We start from the raw sequence: 19013 nt of genomic DNA, 5'->3' as shown, positions 1-19013 counted from the left end.
TGCTTATCAGTTACCTTCACTCCCTTGTCTTTTTCTGCCACCCCTTTAAGTCCTTTGGGTTTTTCAGCCTCACACCACTTCTCACTCTACCTGTTCTTGCTTTGCAATCCCACTCCCTCATCTTCAATTACTAAATGACTGTAATTTCTCTCTCCAGTCAAGTCTCTTGGACATCTCCACCTAGATGTCCTACATGAGCTTCAAGCTCAATGTATCCACAACGGAACTTATCTTCCTTCTCAAATCCACCTCCTGCATCCCTCAGAGTATGTGAACCAACATCCAATTGACCAAATCAGAGACCTGGGAGTAGCCTGTAATTCTATCTTCTTTCTCCCTCACTTTTACTCACTATTGTAGATCATCACTAAGTAGTATCAGTTAGGGTTTCTCTGGTTCCTAGCACAGAAACCGACTCACGTAGGTGCAAAAATATTTATAGAAGAGTACTGGAGTAGTTCACAGAAACAAGAAAAATGAAACAAGTAGGTTTCTGGAAGGATAGGAAGCGAGCAGCTTCCAAGAACTCTGCACCAGGAACTTAAAGATTCCCCAGGGAATTGCAACAGATGATTCCGTAACAAGAGTCTTTCATTTCTGAATGTTGTAGAATAAGAATTATAAGCTCCAAACTTTGATTTACACTTGGTTAAAATTAAAAGAAACTATAGGTTGAAATGGTAGGTGAGAGGTAAACAATCTTGCTGACACAAATTCTCTGGAAATCCAAAGTACTCTGTTGGTCTACCACTCTCAATAACAACAACAAAAAGAGATGATGAGAAAAATTTTACATTCTGATGACCAGAGGAGCACAATGAATCAATGAATTCTTAAGGGGCAAAGATCATGATTAAATCTCAAATATTTGCATGTTCTATTTCTTGTGATTAAAATTATAGCTTATTTAATGTTAATAAGGAATAAGAGACCCCTGTCTTAAGTAATTAAATTATCTTATTTATGCAATAAATGAATTCACAATATATAGTGTATGGGTTCTGTGCGGGTCCAGAATGAGTCACCCCAAGATGTGCCTCTGTGGTATGCAGATTGTTTTGAGCTAAAGGCAACTTTAGCTGCAGGCTCAAGAGAAGCTTCTGTGTCCATCTCACCCCACCCCCTTAACTACCTAGAAGAATTTTAATTAGAGGCCTTGTCCATAGAGATTATCAGAGGTACCTTCTTTTGATCTATGTAGAGGGCAAGGCAAATTTCTATTGACTAAAGGTCTGCTCTTCTTATCACCCTGCATTACAATGACCTTTTGAAACCCCTAAGGCACCTCACGTCATCCCTAGCTCACGGTGTCTTATGTTCCCTTTCTGCCTTTCTGTCTCTGAGCCTCTTCTGCATGAAGAGTCTCTGAGTCTCTCTTGTATGTGAGGTTCCCATACGTAAATTTGGTTCTTTTCTCTTGCTAATCTGCCTCACATCTATATGATTATTAGACCGGCCAGAAGAACCTTGAGGGTAGAGGAAAGTTTGTTCTCCGCCCCCCACCCCCCAGTTCCTTTTATCAGATCAAGAGTATTTGGAATGACTCTCCCATAGCTGTAGAAATTAAAGTCACCTCTGATATCTCTGATCCAAACACAAAACCAGGTTTGATTTCTTTGACAATGTCAAGATTAAAATCCCGGGACTGAAGAGTTGATTGATTTACTTTGGATCACTTGTCCACCTTGCAGTGGGGAGTTGGGACTATTAATAGAAATGGGGGAAGGGAAAGTTGGACAATAAGACAAACAATAAGACAATAGCAACCCCATCCCACTAGTCTAAATAGCAAATTTCATTCTCCTTAAAATGGCTCTGTTCTGTCACTTCCCCTCTTACCTTGCCTTAGTCTATTTTCTTTAAGGAATCTTATGGTAAACAGTCTTTAATCCTTTGCATTCTGGCTTCTCACTTTATCCTGATAAAGCTCAAGTGTTACTCTCAAAGTTTACCAGTGATAGATAGATATATATATATATATATGTTTTTTCATGGAAACATAATTGATGTATACTATTGTATAAGTTATAAGTTTTAGGTATACTATATATGTGTGTGTTACAGAACAGTTACAATAAGTTTAATTAATATCCATCACCACATAGTTAACAATTTGTTTTTTCTTGTGATGTAAGCCAGGACAAGCAGAATACAGAAACTAAGACAGATAGTTCAACAGCAGTTTGCAGCCATCTAGAAAATCTAAATGCCAAGCAGTTTGCGGCCACCTCGTAAATCCTATCTTCCCTAAACCAGGGACATTTCAGAGTAAATGATTTGCACTTCTCCCCATCCAACAGGTAATAGCTTAAATCGCCCTACTCAGGGAGACAGATGGCAGAAATTCAATTAGTGCTATTTGCCAACCAGGCTTGCAGCCAGGGCAGCAATGGGCAGTGGCAGTTCGCCCCAGACAAACCCCCTGAACCTGTCCCCAAGGCCCCTTTTCTCTGGCTCAGTGAGCCAAAGCAGACCAGCCAGGCTCATTTCCCCACCCCTTTCTTGTTTTACTGTCTCAGCTTTAAAAACATCCTCTAAAATTCACCTGCACTTGTGTTGTGAAATGTTTCCTGCATGAAGTCAAGAACCCACACACTACCAGCTGGCCCTAGGCAGACCCGCTAAGGGCCAGATCTCCTTTCCAGTAACATTAGTAACTTTCATATAATCCAGTACTAACTATAGTCACCATGCTGTCCATTACATCCCCAGGACTGTAATCTATACTAATAAAAAGGTAATATGCTAATTAGACTGGGTTTACCAAACACCTTCCGGATATCTGACTTCCTTCCAGACAAAGTCACGGTGGCGGGGGCCGAGGCAGAGACAGTTAGGGGCAATCAAGCCGGCAGGTTGCAGTTAGGGGGTGACCAGGCCAGCAGGGGGCACAGTTAGGGGGCGCCCAGGCCAGCAAGCAGGGGCAGTTAGGGGCGATCAGGCAGGCAGGCAGGTGAGTGGTGAGAAGCCAGCGGTCCAGGATTGTGAGAGAGATGACCGACTGCTAGTTTAGGCCTGATCCTGGCAGTCGGACATCCTCTGAGGAGTCCTGGATTGGAGAGGGTGCAGGCTGGGCTGAGGGACACCTCCTCCCCCCGCACAAATTTCATGCACTGGGTCTCTAGTATCTCATAAATGGGAGTTTGTGCCTTTTGACCGCCTTCACCCATTTTTGCCCATCCCTACCCCCTCATTATATACTTGGTGGTCTCAGCTGAGCCAGGGCCAGAGGCACTAGGAGGTGGGGACTTGGTGTCCTTGAGGCAACTCAAACTGTAGGAGTTCAGAAGCCTTCAGGGTCCTAAGGAGACATCTCCAAGGCTGCCTGGTGGGAAACACAGGGCTTCAGTCAGGAAAACTCCTCTTTCATCTGTAGTATTTCTTTTGGATAGAGTTTGGCATTTAAACAAAACTTTTAAAACTCCTCTCCTGAACTCCTAGGCTGTCCTCCTCCCTCCAACTATGGGGGAAGATGCGCTTCCCCCTCCTAGAAGGCTTCTCCTCAAAGCTAGTTCGCTGCCAATTTACCAGCCGAGTGACCTTGGGCAGGACCCTTCCCTGCCCTGCGTGTCATTTCTGTACAACATGGGTGAGGAGGAGCAGGCAGGACCGTGGCTCTTCAGTTTGTTTTAAAGTGGGTGATTCTTTTTTTTTAAAAAAAAAATTTTATTGATTTTTTTACAGAGAAGAAGGGAGAGGGATAGAGAGTTAGAAGCATCGATGAGAGAAAAACATCGATCAGCTGCCTCCTGCACACCTCCCGCTGGGGATGTGCTCGCAACCAAGGTACATGCCCTTGACCAGAATCGAACCTGGGACCCTTCAGTCTGCAGGCTGACGCTCTATCCACTGAGCCAAACCAGTTAGGGCTAAAGTGGGTGATTCTTGAAGAAAGGCAGGAAAACTAGACAGATTGGCCCCTTCACACACACACACACACACACACACACACACACACACACTTCCTCCCCACCTGTCTATAGGGGAACAGAGGCTGGGCAAGAAATTGTGAATGAGAGAAATTTTAATAGAAATAACAGGCCACAGGGGAATACTGTGCAGCAATGAAAACAAAAATGATTTTCATTGATTTATAACCACATGCAACAATACTGATAAATCTCACAGATATAATGTGAATGAAAGAAGCTATATACAAAGAGTAGATATATGATTCACGTTATGTAGACTCTAGATTCTAGGGTATGAAAACAAAACTATTCTGCTCTGTTTCAGTCACCCTTGGGAGATGACTGAAAGAGAGTAAAGAGCAAGTGGGGCTTCTGGGATGATGGATGCTGGTTACATGGATATCCCCAGTCTTAGAAGCCAGGCAGTGTCACTTCTATTGCATTCTATTGGCTCAGGTAGTTACAGAGGTCAGCCCAAGATCAAGGGGGAGGAAACATCGATACCTCCTCTCAATGGAAGGACTTTAACATCACATTGTAAGAATATATATCCAGATGGGATATGGATATATTGGTGCAGCTATCTTTACAAAATATAATTTGCCACATAGTGCATCAACTTTGTCTCCAGCCTTACCCTTTCCAATCTATTTTCCGTACTGAAGCCAAAACCGCTAGAAAAAAAAAACCCCAAAAACCCAACAACAAACAAGCAAGAAGCCCATTTATTTGCTTAAAGTATTCCTAAGTCTATTTATCCTGGTTAGAGATCCCACCAGCTTATTGATTTGTTTGTCGTTTGCTCTTTCTTTACTGATGCACAATCCACCACTCTTTACCATGATGGTTGCTTTGAATAAAAATGTACAGTTTGGCCACCAGTTCCAAGAAGGGTTCATTCTTTCCTGGTAATTTATTCATATGTAGCGCATCATTTAATTACAGAATATTTCAACTAATGCAGTGTGTCTCAAAGTGTAGTCAAGGATCACCTGCAACAGGTTGTATGGGAGGAGGGTCTCAAAATTTGTATTCAAATGAAGAATACCATGTAATTGTAAGGTACATTGAAGTTTGAGAACCACGACTGTTTCTCTGACCTGCCCAGTTAAACTAATGAGCCGATTTCATTCCATGTTCCTCTACTTTCACCAGCTACTCGTTGATGCCCCTCCATTTTCAGCCACCCAAGCTGAGGTAGGTGGAGAAGAATATGCGTTCAGACCTGGGACTGATGTAGCTGCTTCTTGACTGAGGCAGCCCTGCCTCCACAGCTTGCCTTGCTGCCTTTGAAACAAACCCAGCGGCTTCATTTAGTTGAGCTTGGTCTGTCCCATCCTGCTCCTTCAATCTTTTTCTCCTCATTCCACCCCTCCAAAAGCCATCTAGTTATTAGGACCCTCCAAATAATCCTCTAGAGTTCCTCAGAGGAGCTTTTGGCTATGCCCTTAGTAATTCATACAAGTGCCCAGAAAGTCACCAAATATTTATTCAGCACCGACTATGTGTCAGGCACTGCTTGGACTAGGGGGGTTGTACTTCCATGGAACAAACCAGATAAAAATCCTTATTTTGTGGAACTGATATTCTGAAGCATCCATCTTATATAAAAACTGCTGTTGAAATTTTAACCCTGCTATTTCTGGCTTCTGTAAATGCTTGCTGGCTTAAATAATAAGGAAAATAAGACTACTCCCATTTCAGAGAGGCCATTAAACCTTCTCCAGACAAAGTTATCAGTGCTGGCGTCAGGCCAAGCCTTTGGTCGAGGTCTCAAAGCGCCAGCACATAGGAGCTCTTTAAGAACTTGCAAAGGGGACTGGAACAGAACCCCATATTTGGGAGACAAAGAGGATAAGATGGTATAAATACATGAAACTTCCTGTGTGATTTCGCCCAGAATTTGAGAGACATTTTCCTCTGGGCCCACCCGTAATAATAATAAATGTAACTCCATCTATCTAAGCGTTGCTTGGTTCTTCTCTGGTTTTCTGTAACAATTCTAGTGAAGAAGACAGACAATGAGTAGTAAACAAATAAGACAATTACTAGTATATGATCTGTTAGCAGGGGAAACAGGAGTGGGAAGGGGTGGGGTTGCAATATAGGGATAGTGGTGGGAGGTCGTCACTGAGAAGATAGGAAGGATCAGCAGAGTGAAACATACTGCTACCTCTGTGAGGAGCATGTCAGCCAGGAGTGCCAGGCAGGTTGGAGGGAGAGGAGAGTGAGGAGGCCATTGTGACTGGAGCAGGGAAGTGGGGGAAGATGTCAGGGAAGTCATGGGTGGCCGGATTCCATGGGCCTTATAGGCCTCCGCAAAAATATGATTTTTTTACTCTGAGTGAAATGGGAAGCCTTTGCAGGGTTTCAGGCAGAGGAGGGGCATACTCTGTGCTCCGTTTTTTAAGCATCTCTTTGGCTGTGTTGTGAAGAAGAGTGAAATCAAGAAGCTATTGCAATCATTCAGGCGAAGCATGATGGTGTTTTGGACCATGGCGGCAGGTTGAAAGTCATAAAAATAATGTTTGTTTAATTCAAGTTGCAGCATGAATCGTGGCTTGCATTGAATGCATCACTAAGACGCTTCTGCGGTGGGTTTTCCCAGCCTCGATTTGGGATGGATAGGGAGGGGAGGGGGGCGACACGGTTTGAGGTTACCAAGGAGATATAACATCATCGATGTGAAAACCTCAGAATGTTCTAGGCCTTGAGGCCTCTGGCGCAGCAATAATTCTGTGGCCGAGCCCACCGGCCGCTTCCCAATGATCGCGCGCAACAGGCCCGGGTGGGAGCCTATGGAAAGCGCAGGGCTTCGCACAGCGAGAGGAGCGCACCCCGGGAATCGTAGTTCTGCGCCCGTGCGCAGGCGCAGTGGTCCCCCGCCGGCTTGCGCGCGCAGCTACTGCAGGACCAGCTTCTGGAAGCTCATTGCGGTAGCGCTGGTCCTGGCTGCTGGTCCTGATGCAGGTAGTGCTTGCCCAGGGCCCCTCATTTGGGGGCCACCACCAGGTCGCCGGCTCCGAGGATGCACTTGGGTAGGGGTGGGTGCCGAGGGATATTGGGATATTGCGCTCCCAATCCCGCAGCTCCGGTGGGAGGTGGCCACCCTCCTAAATTACCGAGCTCTCCCCCACCCCCTCCCTGCTCCCGGGGTCTAGCAATTTAGGTACTTTTGCATTTTCAGCGGGCAGATTCCTTGTTATGTGTGCGTGGGGGGAGGACGGCTGTCCCTTGTATGGCAGGATGTTTAGCGGCATCCCCGGCTCTACCCGCTAGGTACCTGTAGCATCTCTCCTCCCCAGTCGTGCCAACCAACATGTCTTCAGCGTTGCCAAGGCTCCCTGTGAGGCAAATCCCCACCTGTTCCCCCTCCCCACTACCACCCCCATTGGAGAACTTATTTCTGCCTGCGTCACATTTTCTCGGTGCTTCTGTTGTAAGCTCCCTGGAGACCTAGAGGAGTGTCTTAGTCGCCGCAGAGCCCCAGATGCCCAGCAAGGCGCCGGGTTCGTGGTCGGCGCCTAATATTTGGCCGAGGAATAAGTGACGTCATACGTACCGTGTGCCGGGTTGTGTGCTCGGAGGTGGGTAATTGCTGGTACCATAGTTGCAGTAGGAGGAGAGTGTTCTGGCACTGGCTGCGCGGCAGCACATCCCAGGCTGGGTGCTCTGTGGGGGCGGGGACCCTGTGCGACCTATCCTGCCTGCCTCCTGAGCGCCCCGTTCCCAGCTCATTGACGATCCGTTCTTTGTAGAATGAAAAAAATGCGTGCCGTACAGGACAGGCTCTGCAGAAAAGCACCTGTGGTTCAGAGAAAGCTTCACCCAGAGGGGACAGATGAAAGGATAGAAAGGTGGTAGTTTTAAAGAATGGAAAACCTTTGCTTGGAGAGGGAAAGAAGAGAGCATTCCACGGAGAAGGAATGGCGCTAGTGCAAAGGATCGAAGGGAATGGGGAGATGCTTTTTTTTTTTTTTTGGTGGGAGGAGGTACTTTTTTTTTTCTTGCAGTGTCCATCAAGGGCACTAGGTAGAGCTCAAGAGGCGAGGTCATGCGGACAGGGTCTCTAGATCATCATGCCTGACCTCTGCGTTTCTATTTTATCTGGAGACAGTTGGGGAGAGATCTTATGTTGCTTAGGCTACAGTGTGATACTGGATTGGAGAAGCCACTCCTTAGGTAGTTTCAGTAGGATAGAATGGTGAGGTTCTTAGGAATTAAAGCTGCCAGAATTGGGATATTGATTATGTGAGAAATTTGTTAGGCAAATATGAAATCAGGCTTCTGAGTTGAGCAACTGGTGGAAATGTGTGGCCATTCCCTGAGAGAGGGCAGGAGTTGACGAATAGGTTTGCGACTGTTTCTTCCTGTAGCCCTGAGCCTTTTCTGATCACTTTTGCTTATGAGGAGTATTGAGTCTGAAGAAACTGTTTTTCTCGAGGGGACCTTTAATTACCCTTAAGTAACTCCTCGGCTTTTCACCTACAAAGAAAATTATGCTTTTAATATAGTAGCTGGGCAAGGCTGTCTTAGGCCTCTGAGAATATATACCTGTATAATTATATCTATATATCTAAATCTATGAACCAAACCAAGAACAATGTTTTTAGGATTAATGATTCATTTCACTTATTTAATATTTTATATTTCTTGACAGTTCCTACAAGACCATAAACTGAATCCTTGATATTTGCCATTTATAGTGCCTGTTGGTGGACTGTACTGATATCCAATTAGAGTCTAAAGGGACTGAGTTCCTGCTGGTGATACAGACGGCAAGCGGTAATACCCGTGAACAAGATGACGGCCATCAGCTCAGAGCCTCCCACTCTGGCTTCAAATGAACAAAACAAGCACCTGAGAATGGATACACCTGGGGAGGAAGAAGCCATCCTGGGAGGAAACACTCCTGACCCAGAGTCTCTCAGACAGAGGTTCCGGTGGTTTTGTTACTCCGAAGAGGCTGGACCCAGAAAAGCCCTGAATCGGCTCTGGGAGCTCTGCCTTCAGTGGCTGAGACCAGACATCCACACGAAAGAACAGATTTTAGAGCTTTTGGTGTTTGAGCAATTCCTGTCCATTTTGCCCGGGGAGATCAGGATTTGGGTAAAATCACAACGCCCTCAGAATAGTGAGAAAGTGGTGACCTTAATAGAGGATTTGACCCGAACGCTTGAAGGAAAGGAAGGTGAGATTTATAGATGGAGGGAGGAAGTGGGAAAGATCTCCTTAGCACATGAGAGTGAACTCCCCAAAAGGTAGCAATATATTGCTAAAGAGGAGGCTAATATAAGACTAAGTTTGGAGGTGGGATTGGGTTTGAATTCCCTGTCTTTTACTGTGTGATCTTGGGGAAGCTACATAACCTCTCAGAACTTTAAATTCTTTTAGCTGTAACAAGGGGATCCCATCTTATCTATAGCGTTGTGAGGAATAAATAAGGCAAGTATAATACATGGTGGATGCTCAAGAAACAGTAAGTTCTTTCCCTTGAGCAAGAGGGGACTTTAGAACGCAGGAGAGAAAAACTTTACCTGGAAATGTTTGGAGTCACAACCATATCAGCCAGCCAGGCCTTAACTTCTAACTCCAGTGTGTGCAGCAGCACATTCCTAGAATGGTGCTGCCCAATATCTGTGATGATGGAAGTGTGTTCTGCACTGTTTTTGCACTTCAAGCTGGTGCAAATAAGGAATTGAGTTTTTAATTAAATTTAAACTTAAATAGCCAGATGTGGCCAGCAACTACCCTGTTGGATAGTACAGTTCCATAGCCTTCGGGAACAGCTGACATTTTCATAATTACATTATTACACATTATATACTAGTGTATACAATGGACACTATGAATTACAACATGATTACATCATTGTAAAATATCGATGAAAAGACTTCTAGGGTGGCTAGCCCTTTTGAGAGCATGTGGTTCAACTTGTATATAATCCCTCTATATGCTACAAATATTCCAAATATTTATGTATATTATTTACCATAAGGCTCTCAGTACATATGCATGACAGTTTGTATTCTACCAGGAGTTCTGAGATAGATGGGTGTTTATCTCCACAGACTTAATTTGTGGTCACACAGCTCATTGGTGTCCAAAATTTGGTCTTCCTGACTCCTCTCCGACTTGTCTGTCAATGCAACCGGTGCTTCCACAAAACTGGGGCCTCTGTGTGGAGGCCCCTGCAATCAAGAAGTTCATGAATTGATTGCTCTAGCATTCAATTCATGAATGAGCAGTTTCCTTATAACAATCCCTTTTTTCTCTTTGATTGCATAATTCTGATTCCTAACTTCCATTGATTATCTAATCAATAAACTGCCTAAAATACTTTTCATAAGAAAGTAAAATATGATTTAAAAGAAAAGCCACTTTGCCTTTATTAGAAACTGTTAATATCTCGGGGTATTTAATATTTTTATTGATTTCAGAGAAGAAGGGAGAGGGAGAGAGCTAGAAACATCACTGATGAGAGAGAATCATTGATCAGCTGCCTCCTGCACACCCCTTACTGGGAAGCGAGCCCACAACCCTGGGCATATTCCCTTGGCCGTAATAGAACCCGGGACACTTCAGTCCTCAGGCTGACACTCTATCTACGGAGCCAAACTAGGGCTACATCTTGGGGTATTTAACACATTCAGTTCATAGGTTCAAATTCCTGATTCTGTCTTTAGGAATCTGATGGTGATTTCAGAGCTGGAGTCAGTTCTTGAGACCAGCTTGGTGCTTTCATTTAATGAGTGACTCTTGTGCAAGGGAAGGACTATGAAGAAAATAAATTAATATATAATATGTGGTTTTACCTTAATGCATCTTATAAATATTGTAAATTATGCAAACTGAATACATTAAACTGTGGGTGTATAGAATGAATGAAATCAGTTTTTTGTGATCTTAGGAATTGAAAGGATATTTTACAGGGTAAGGGGGTAAGCTTGGGTTTTAATGGGAATCTATATCTATGGCTCTCCTTTCTGTTTTAAAGAGTAGAAGAAAACTTTTTCTGTTTCTTATGACCTTTTTCTCCAGAGACATATATAGGAATTTCTAGTCTGAGGAATTCATTTGAAAGCCTGGACTGTATTTTTTTTCTTCCCATCCAGTTTCTCAAGATTCTGTTATTTCCCAAGAGGAGAACCCTGAAGAAGATACAACGGTTTCTGTCCTTCCAAATACTGAGTCCGGGGTAAGTGTCCTTTCACTGGTTTTCATTCTTAAGTGAATACTTACTGACCTCCTACTGACTGGTATAAAAATACTAGATAGAATAAGTAAGACAGTCTCCTGTTGTCATTCTTCAAAGTTATTCTTCACATTCTATTTTTTTTTTCAGTCTGGAGAATTTGTCACAAGGTTGACGCTAATAAAAACAAATATTTGCTAAAATTTAACAGTTATTCCTGATACAATTAGCCAGGTGAAAATAGAAATGTATTTCCTAACATGATAAAAAACATCCCCAGCTGGAAAATCAAAAGCAGCTCTTATAATGCCCACAAAAAGATAAGGATGTTTTAAACTTACTGCTGTTAATGAGTATTTTCTGAATAGCCAGTGTAGTACGATAAGAAAGAAATAGGTAAGTATTGATAGCTTGCTTTGGAATCCTTAGAAATTTAAATACTACCAAAACTAATAGTTTATATTTTCTGAAATCTTAGGATCTATTTAGGAATAATCCAATGCAAAAAGACTGTGTTTGGTGTTCTAGGAACCCATGACATTCAAGGATATAGCTGTGAATTTTTCCAGAGGAGAGTGGAGGAAGCTGGAACCTTTTCAAAAGGAGATATATAAGGAAGTGCTACTGGAGAACTGTAGGCACCTAGAATTTCTGGGTAAAGACACCTTCTCTTTATGATTTAGCATCAAACCTGGGTATCTTTTGGGCCACTATTTTTGAAAAAAGACAATTGCTACTGTTTTGGCTGGGCATGCAGGAATGATATGATTAATCCTAAAAATGGGTCCTGAAAATGTACTTTTCCGCCGAGTTTTTTCCAAAAAAGAGTCTTTGCTTCATTGAATTGGAAATGTTGAGAATCATTTTGCCCTCATCAAGACCAAACCTCCCCCATGTTCTCTTCAAATTTCAGCATTGCTGTCTGTATTTGACAGTATCTTCTCTTCCCTGGAGAACCAGACTCTATGTGTGAATGCTGACTGACTTTGTTCTATGGAAAACAGACATTTTTCATGTTGTTTTTTTTTCCTCTATGAGCAGGCTTTCCAGTTACCAAATTAGATGTGATTTCCCAGCTACCGTGGGTTGAACCAGGGCTTCTGGAAAAAGAAGTCTCAAAAGGCTCCATACCAGGTGAGTTGGCGAAAAGTAGACGAGGAAATTAAAACAGTTGCTTGCCAAGTCATTTGGGAAGACCTTTTGAAATGTTGGGTGGGCCATCTTGCTAAATTAACATAGAATGACGATTAGAATATACACGTAGTCTTCCCGGAATGTTCATTTTAACAGACTGTTAGTTTGGGTTCTCTGAGAAGTAGATGCTATGACATGATTAGCCTTGCCAGAGACTTATTAGGAAAAATTGCAGTGAAAAACGGGGCAGGCTCTGGAAGAGGCTGGGAGTGAGGTCAGAGCGTGATGTAGGTATAACACCTGGGAAGGAGAGGGAAGGAGGGGTGGGTAGGAAGAGTCTGAGACTAAAATGCAGTTTAAGGAAGTTTTGGCAAGTCTCCTCTCAGAGTCCTATGTCTCACAGAAATGGGCCTGAGTATCCCTGCTCTACTTGTCATCGACTGTGACCAGCTGTGGGAAAGTGGCCGAGGCATGAATGCCATGGTGGATTCATAGAGCAGCAGCAGCTGTTGTTCTGCCAGTTAAGTGCCACAGAAAAGATCTGAAAAGGGCATTTTTATGGACACCATAGATACAGATAGCAAAACAAAAACTGTTCGTAATGGGATTTATGCTATAATGGCAAGTATAAGGAACAGTGGAAAAATATTAGGAGCAACAGCTTAGTTAACATTTGAATTGAATCTTTTTAAAAAATATATATTTTATTGATTTTTTTACAGAGAGGAAGGGAGAGGGACAGAGAGTTAGAAACATCGATGAGAGAGAAACATCGATCAGCTGCCTCCTGCACACCTCCCGCTGGGGATGTGCCCGCAACCAAGGTACATGCCCTTGACCGGAATTGAACCTGGGACCCTTCAGCCCGCAGGCTGACGCTCTATCCACTGAGCCAAACCGGTTAGGGCTGAATTGAATCTTGAAGGATCAATGTGAATTTATCCAGAGGACATCATGTAAAAATTTACATTTAAATTTTACATTTAAAAAATAATTACTTATATATCAATAGCTTAGTTTATTTTAAAGAAAAAAAAAGATTCACTTTGTGCTATTCCATCTTCTTAACCATTCATTTTAGACAACCTATTGGCTGTTTCCATAAGGACAGCAATTGCCTTATGTTTAAGTAGCATTTGGGAGAGTAATTCCAAAAATGGATTCTAAAAATGTTTTGTATTCTAAAAATCTAGCAGGTAAAAGTCTATATTGGTACAAATATATGTCCTTCCCTCTTATATAAAAGAAGCATCATTTAGATGTACAACTTGTCTAAAAGTCATTTTATAACAGACCGGAGGAAAAAAGATTTTGACAGGCAAAGCAGTCAATAGCCATAATTTATTAAAAGCTCATGTAAAACAATAAGAAACACCGAGTCTATTAGAAACATGGGCAAAGAATTTGAGCAGATAGCTGATAAAATTAAAAATAACCGAGAAAATTAAAATTTAAATAGCTATGCCAAAACCGGTTTGGCTCAGGGGATAGAGCATCGGCCTGCGCGGACTGAAAGGTCCCAGGTTTGATTCTGGTCAAGGGCATGTACCTGGGTTGCAGGCACATCCCCAGTAGGAGATGTGCAGGAGGCAGCTGGTCGATGTTTCTCATCGATATTTCTAACTCTCTATCTCTCTCCCTTCCTCTCTGTAAAAAATCAATAAAATATATTTAAAAAAATTTAAATAGCTATAGACATGAAAATAATGCTCTAAGTCACTGGTCAAGAATGAAATATGCATATTTTTCTTTTTAAGATTTTTTAAAATCGATTTTTGGAGAGAGAGGAAGGGAGGGAGAGAGAGAGAAACATCAATGTGAAAGCAAAACATCAATTGGCTGCCTCCTGCACACCCTCTACCTGAGATCAAGCCACCAACCTGAACATGTGACCTGACTGGGAATAAACCTTTAACCCCTCGGCACAGTACAATGCCCAACCAACTGAGCAATGATGAAATACACATTAAAGCAGGAATACTATTTTTTATAAATCATATTCACAAAGATTTAAAGAAAGATCATTTGACTGGAGATGAGTACTCAGGTACTTCTGCTCGTCATACTTCATGTGATAGTATAACTTTTCTACCCTTTAGTTCAATAATTCTATTTTTATGATTCCTCTTTTGAGGAAATATTTATCATTTGATAAACATTCAAAGTTAATAAGCTAATATATGTTAATATTAACACATAAATATAATAATATAGAATTAGTTGTTATGTAACTGATTAAAATTATTTTTATGAAGACTGACCAATGAGATGGGAAAGAATTTTGAATAAGAAAAGTAAGCCTATATATTATGCATATTTTTCTATCTAAAATATAGAGCAATTTCTAGAAGAAAATACACAGAGTTATTAATAATAGTTAATTGTTGGGTAGTAGAATTTTGTGTTTTATAGTTTTCTGTTTACAATTTTATAAAAGTGACAATGTAATCTCATAATTAAGAGTCAGGATGATGATATGGTTAATAAATGAATTCAAAGTTTGGAGAAGGGTATAAAGAGTATAGTACTAGAAAAGGCCCTGTGGAGATTGTGCGACTTGAACCCTAGGCCCTGTCAAATTTATATATTTGTGGGAGTGAAGGTACTGTGGAATTACATTCTAAGTAGTGTGAAGTGTTAACACTAAAAGAATAGAATTGAGCCCTAGCTGGTGTGGTTCAGTTGGCTGGGCATCATCCCATGCATAAAAGGTCACCTGTTCAATTCCCAATCAGGATACATGCCCGCGTTGTGGCTCCATCCCCAGTAGGGAGTGTGCACGAGGCAGCTGATCATTGTTTCCCTCTCACATCGATGTTTCTCTCTCTCTTTCTCTTCTTCTTCCTTCCTCTCTCTTTAAAAATCAGTAAAATTTCTTTTAAAAAATAAAAGAATAGGATTGAAAATGCTGTAGTATATTAGGGACAGTAAATGGATGCCTGATTAAAGTATCCATAGGTTGATAGGGCCAGATTGTGGTTACCTTTGAAAGTCTAGCATAGGTGTTATTGCATAGCATATCTATACACTTAGTACTATTTGACTGCTTTGAGAAGAAACAATATAGTATAGGGATCAAAAGCCTGGGCTTTAGTGTCAGACTAGGTTAAAAATCTGGCACTGCCACTTATAATACATGTGGCCTTGGGCAAGCTACTTACATTCTATGTACCTACTTGTCACATTCACAAGACAGGGATAATAATAGGGTTTATTTCATAGAGCTGTTGTGAAGATTAAGTGAAATACAAGTAAAGTGTTTGATATTTGGCCTGGCATTTGGTAAGTATTCAATAAATGTTTGCACTAATATTATTATTGTTTGAAAAAGGAATATTGGTTACAGGAAGAATAAGTTTGAGCCTGTTTTCAAAATTTGAAATGGAGGTTAAAACTTGCATTTCTAACGATAAAGCACAAACTTTTCATCTTCCTCAATATTTTTCCTAACCCCTATGTTTACCTATTTTCTTTATATCACTTTCCCTTCCTTGTTTTATAGAGTGTATTTGAGAATTGTCCAAGTCATAATCCTCATAGTCATTACTGCCCCTATTCCTATTTTAGTCCCAAATACGGCACCTTCCTTTATTGCAAACAGGAAATATTCTGTGTTATTTCTTTTAGAGTGTGAACCTAGAGGTGAATTGAAGGAATCTGTTCAAAATCAAGATGTTCTTATGGACGAATCGACTTTAGAAAAAACAATAGATAGGTACTTAATGTGTGGTGATTATGGCTTGATGGGAGAATCCTCCAAACGCGGCAGATTAGAGAAGGGCCGTAGCAATAAGGAATGTTCGAAAGTAGCAGGCACACAAAAGAAAACTCATGGGAGAGGCAGTAAGGGTGAGGAATTTGACTCAGAAAAGGGCCCCTCTGCAAGTAATGCCAAGGAAACTTCGGATTTAGTTAAGCATCTGAGAGTCTACTTACGGAAGAAATCTCGGAAGTATAATGAATGCAAGAAACGCTTTAGTTTTCATTCAGACCTTGTTATGAACCGCAAAGAGCACACTGGAGAGAAGCCACGGAAACGTAAGGAAGGCAGGAAAGTCTTAAGTCACTCTTCATCTCTTACTAAACATCAGAAACATCCGAAAATTTATATGGGTACCAAGCCCCAGAAGTGCAGTAACTGTGGGATAGACTTCACTCAAAGCTTATCCCTTGTTAAGAGAAGAAAAACCCCTATATGTGAGAAATGTCGGAAAAGTAAATATCAGGATACAACCTCGAATAAAGATGAGGGAACAGAGACTGGAGAAAAATCCCCCAAATGTAGCAGATGTGGAAAATCCTTTGATTATAGTACCACACTGTCCAAACAGCAGAAACTTTACCTTGGTGGAAAACCCTCTATGTGCAATGATTGTGGGAAAGCTTTCAGTAAGAGTGCATCCTTCACACCCCGTCGTAGAGCTCATAGTGGAGAGAAACCCTTCAAATGTGATGATTGTGGAAAAGGTTTCACCCTAACTGCCCACCTCATTAAACATCAACGAATTCATACAGGAGAAAAACCCTATAAATGTAAAGAATGTGGGAGACCCTTTAGTGACAATTCATCTCTTATTCAACATCAGCGAATTCATACTGGAGAAAAACCCTATACATGTAACGACTGTGGCAAATCCTTTAGTCATAGCTCATCCCTTTCCAAGCATCAGAGAATTCATACTGGAGAGAAACCCTATAAATGTACTGAATGTGGAAAAGCCTTTAGACAGAATTCTTGCCTTACCCGACATCAGAGAATTCATACTGGAGAAAAACCATACCTATGTAATGATTGTGGAATGACTTTCAGCCATTTTACATCTGTAATTTATCATCAGCGACTTCATTCAGGAGAAAAACCCTACAAATGTAGTCAGTGTGAGAAAGCCTTCCCTACCCATTCTCTCCTTAGTCGTCATCAGCGAATTCATACTGGTGTGAAACCTTATAAATGTAAAGAATGTGGAAAATCCTTCAGTCAGAGCTCATCTCTTAATGAACATTATCGAACTCATACTGGAGAGAAACCCTATGAATGTGACTACTGTGGAGCAACCTTTAGTAGAAGCTCAATCCTTGTAGAGCACCTAAAAATTCACACTGGAAGGAAAGAATATGAATGTAAGGAATGTAAGAAGACATTCAAAAGTAATTCAGGCCTCATCAGACATCGGGGATTTCACTCTGGAGAGTAATTCATCAGACATCGGGGATTTCACTCTGGAGAGTAATTCTTGAACTATAGCAAGGAGGGAGGAACAGTTAATCAAAACTGTTCCTTATTAGAAACCTGGATATAAATTGCCACCACATTGATTAGTAGCTGCAGCTTTGATGGGCTGGTAGCTAGGAAAAATAGACTTTCCCCCATTCATCCTTCTTTGTAAGAATGTTAACTTTTGGGAGATAGTAGTTAGGGCTGGAAAAGTCATGTGGAAAGTGAAAATAGTATGAGATGTGAAATTATTGTAAAAGGCCAAATATGAATTTAAATAGCAGGGGAGGGGGTGCCCAGAACCTACCTTTTTAACCATTTCAGAAGATTTCCCTCTCTTCTACTTTCCCCTTCCACTCCTATGTAGTGTAATAGAAAACTTGGTTGGAGTCAGATAACCTGGGTTCTGTCCCAGTTTCCAACCAATCTACTATATAACCTTTCTGAATTTGTTTTTGAACTGATAGAATGAAGGGTTGGGACTAATAATTTCTAAGTTGGGGTTGTTGTTTTTTGTACCTCATATTTTCTGAAGCTGTAGACATAAGTTAAAATTATTTATTTATTTATTTTGTTAATCCTCACCCGAGGATATTTTTCCATTGATTTTTAGGGAGAGAGGAAGAGAGAGGGAAAGATAGAGAGAAACATCGATATGAGAGAAACACATCGACTGGTTGCCTCCTGCATGTGCCCTGACCAGGGCTCAGGCCGTGGAGGAGCCTGCAACCTAAGTACGTGCCCTTGATGGGAATCGAACCCAGAACCCTTTAGTCCGCAGACCGACACTCTATCCACTGAGCCAGACCAGCTAGGGCATAAGTTAAATATGTTTGATTCATTGGAATTTTCAAGTTTGTCGTAGAAAATGATTTAGGATACTAAACTTCTGGCAGTGAGAATATAGTACCCTTTTTGAATACTGGATGCCTTGAATACTTGATGCTAGAACACTGTAAACAGGAACAAGTCAGTGAAGCTGAAACAAGATTGCCTTCAGGGAATGTTTTAATTGAACAAAACACCTAACTTGTTTTTCCTTTGAGCATTGGCTGAGAGGATTGGGGTCTAGGGACATGCACCTGAGCCATCTCAGACATGAGAGTTACAGTCTTAGGAAAATAGATTGGGGGTGGTGAGGGTGAGAGGAAACGGGTGCTGGAAACAGCTATTCTGAACGGGTTGCCTTTTGCAAAATAGAGTTTTATTTTTTTAATTTTTGCCTGTACTAAGTACAGCTTCCTGTCAGTAGAGTATAAATATTCTGTATGGCAAAGGTCACAAGCTAAAGTTGGGCCCTTGACATGTCATAGTTGGTCTGCATGGCGCGCGCGCGCGTGTGTGTGTGTGTGTGTGTGTGTGTGTGTGTAATTAGTTGCCATTATTTAAAATAGGAAATTTCATACTTAAAAAAGGCTAGTCTTGAAGAATGTAAGGGATGACAACACTAAGGCCTTATTTCATAAGAAAGGTTGTTTGGGCCAGCCGCTTCCGCCTTTAGATAGGGAATCTATTCTTCTACTTGCCAAGTTCTCTCAGTCATGCAACCTGACTTGCC

The 19013-nt window shown here is 41.7% G+C and overlaps 1 protein-coding gene across 1 annotated transcript; it reads left to right on the top strand.

The window, feature by feature from the left end:
- Positions 1-6832: 6832 nt before the first annotated feature.
- Positions 6833-17435, top strand: ZNF483 (zinc finger protein 483). Its single transcript, XM_014455182.2, has 6 exons — positions 6833-6881; positions 8618-9102; positions 11027-11109; positions 11635-11761; positions 12148-12240; positions 15868-17435. Exons 2-6 carry the CDS (start codon positions 8715-8717, stop codon positions 17433-17435), a joined length of 2259 nt encoding a protein of 752 aa, XP_014310668.1. The 5' UTR covers positions 6833-6881; positions 8618-8714.
- Positions 17436-19013: the final 1578 nt, after the last annotated feature.

This window comes from Myotis lucifugus, unplaced genomic scaffold (assembly GCF_000147115.1).
Source record: "Myotis lucifugus unplaced genomic scaffold, Myoluc2.0 scaffold_43, whole genome shotgun sequence".
NCBI classification, from domain to species: Eukaryota; Metazoa; Chordata; class Mammalia; order Chiroptera; family Vespertilionidae; genus Myotis; species Myotis lucifugus.
Note: the sequence above shows the minus strand (reverse complement) of the source record. Positions and strands in the feature narration are given on the sequence as shown.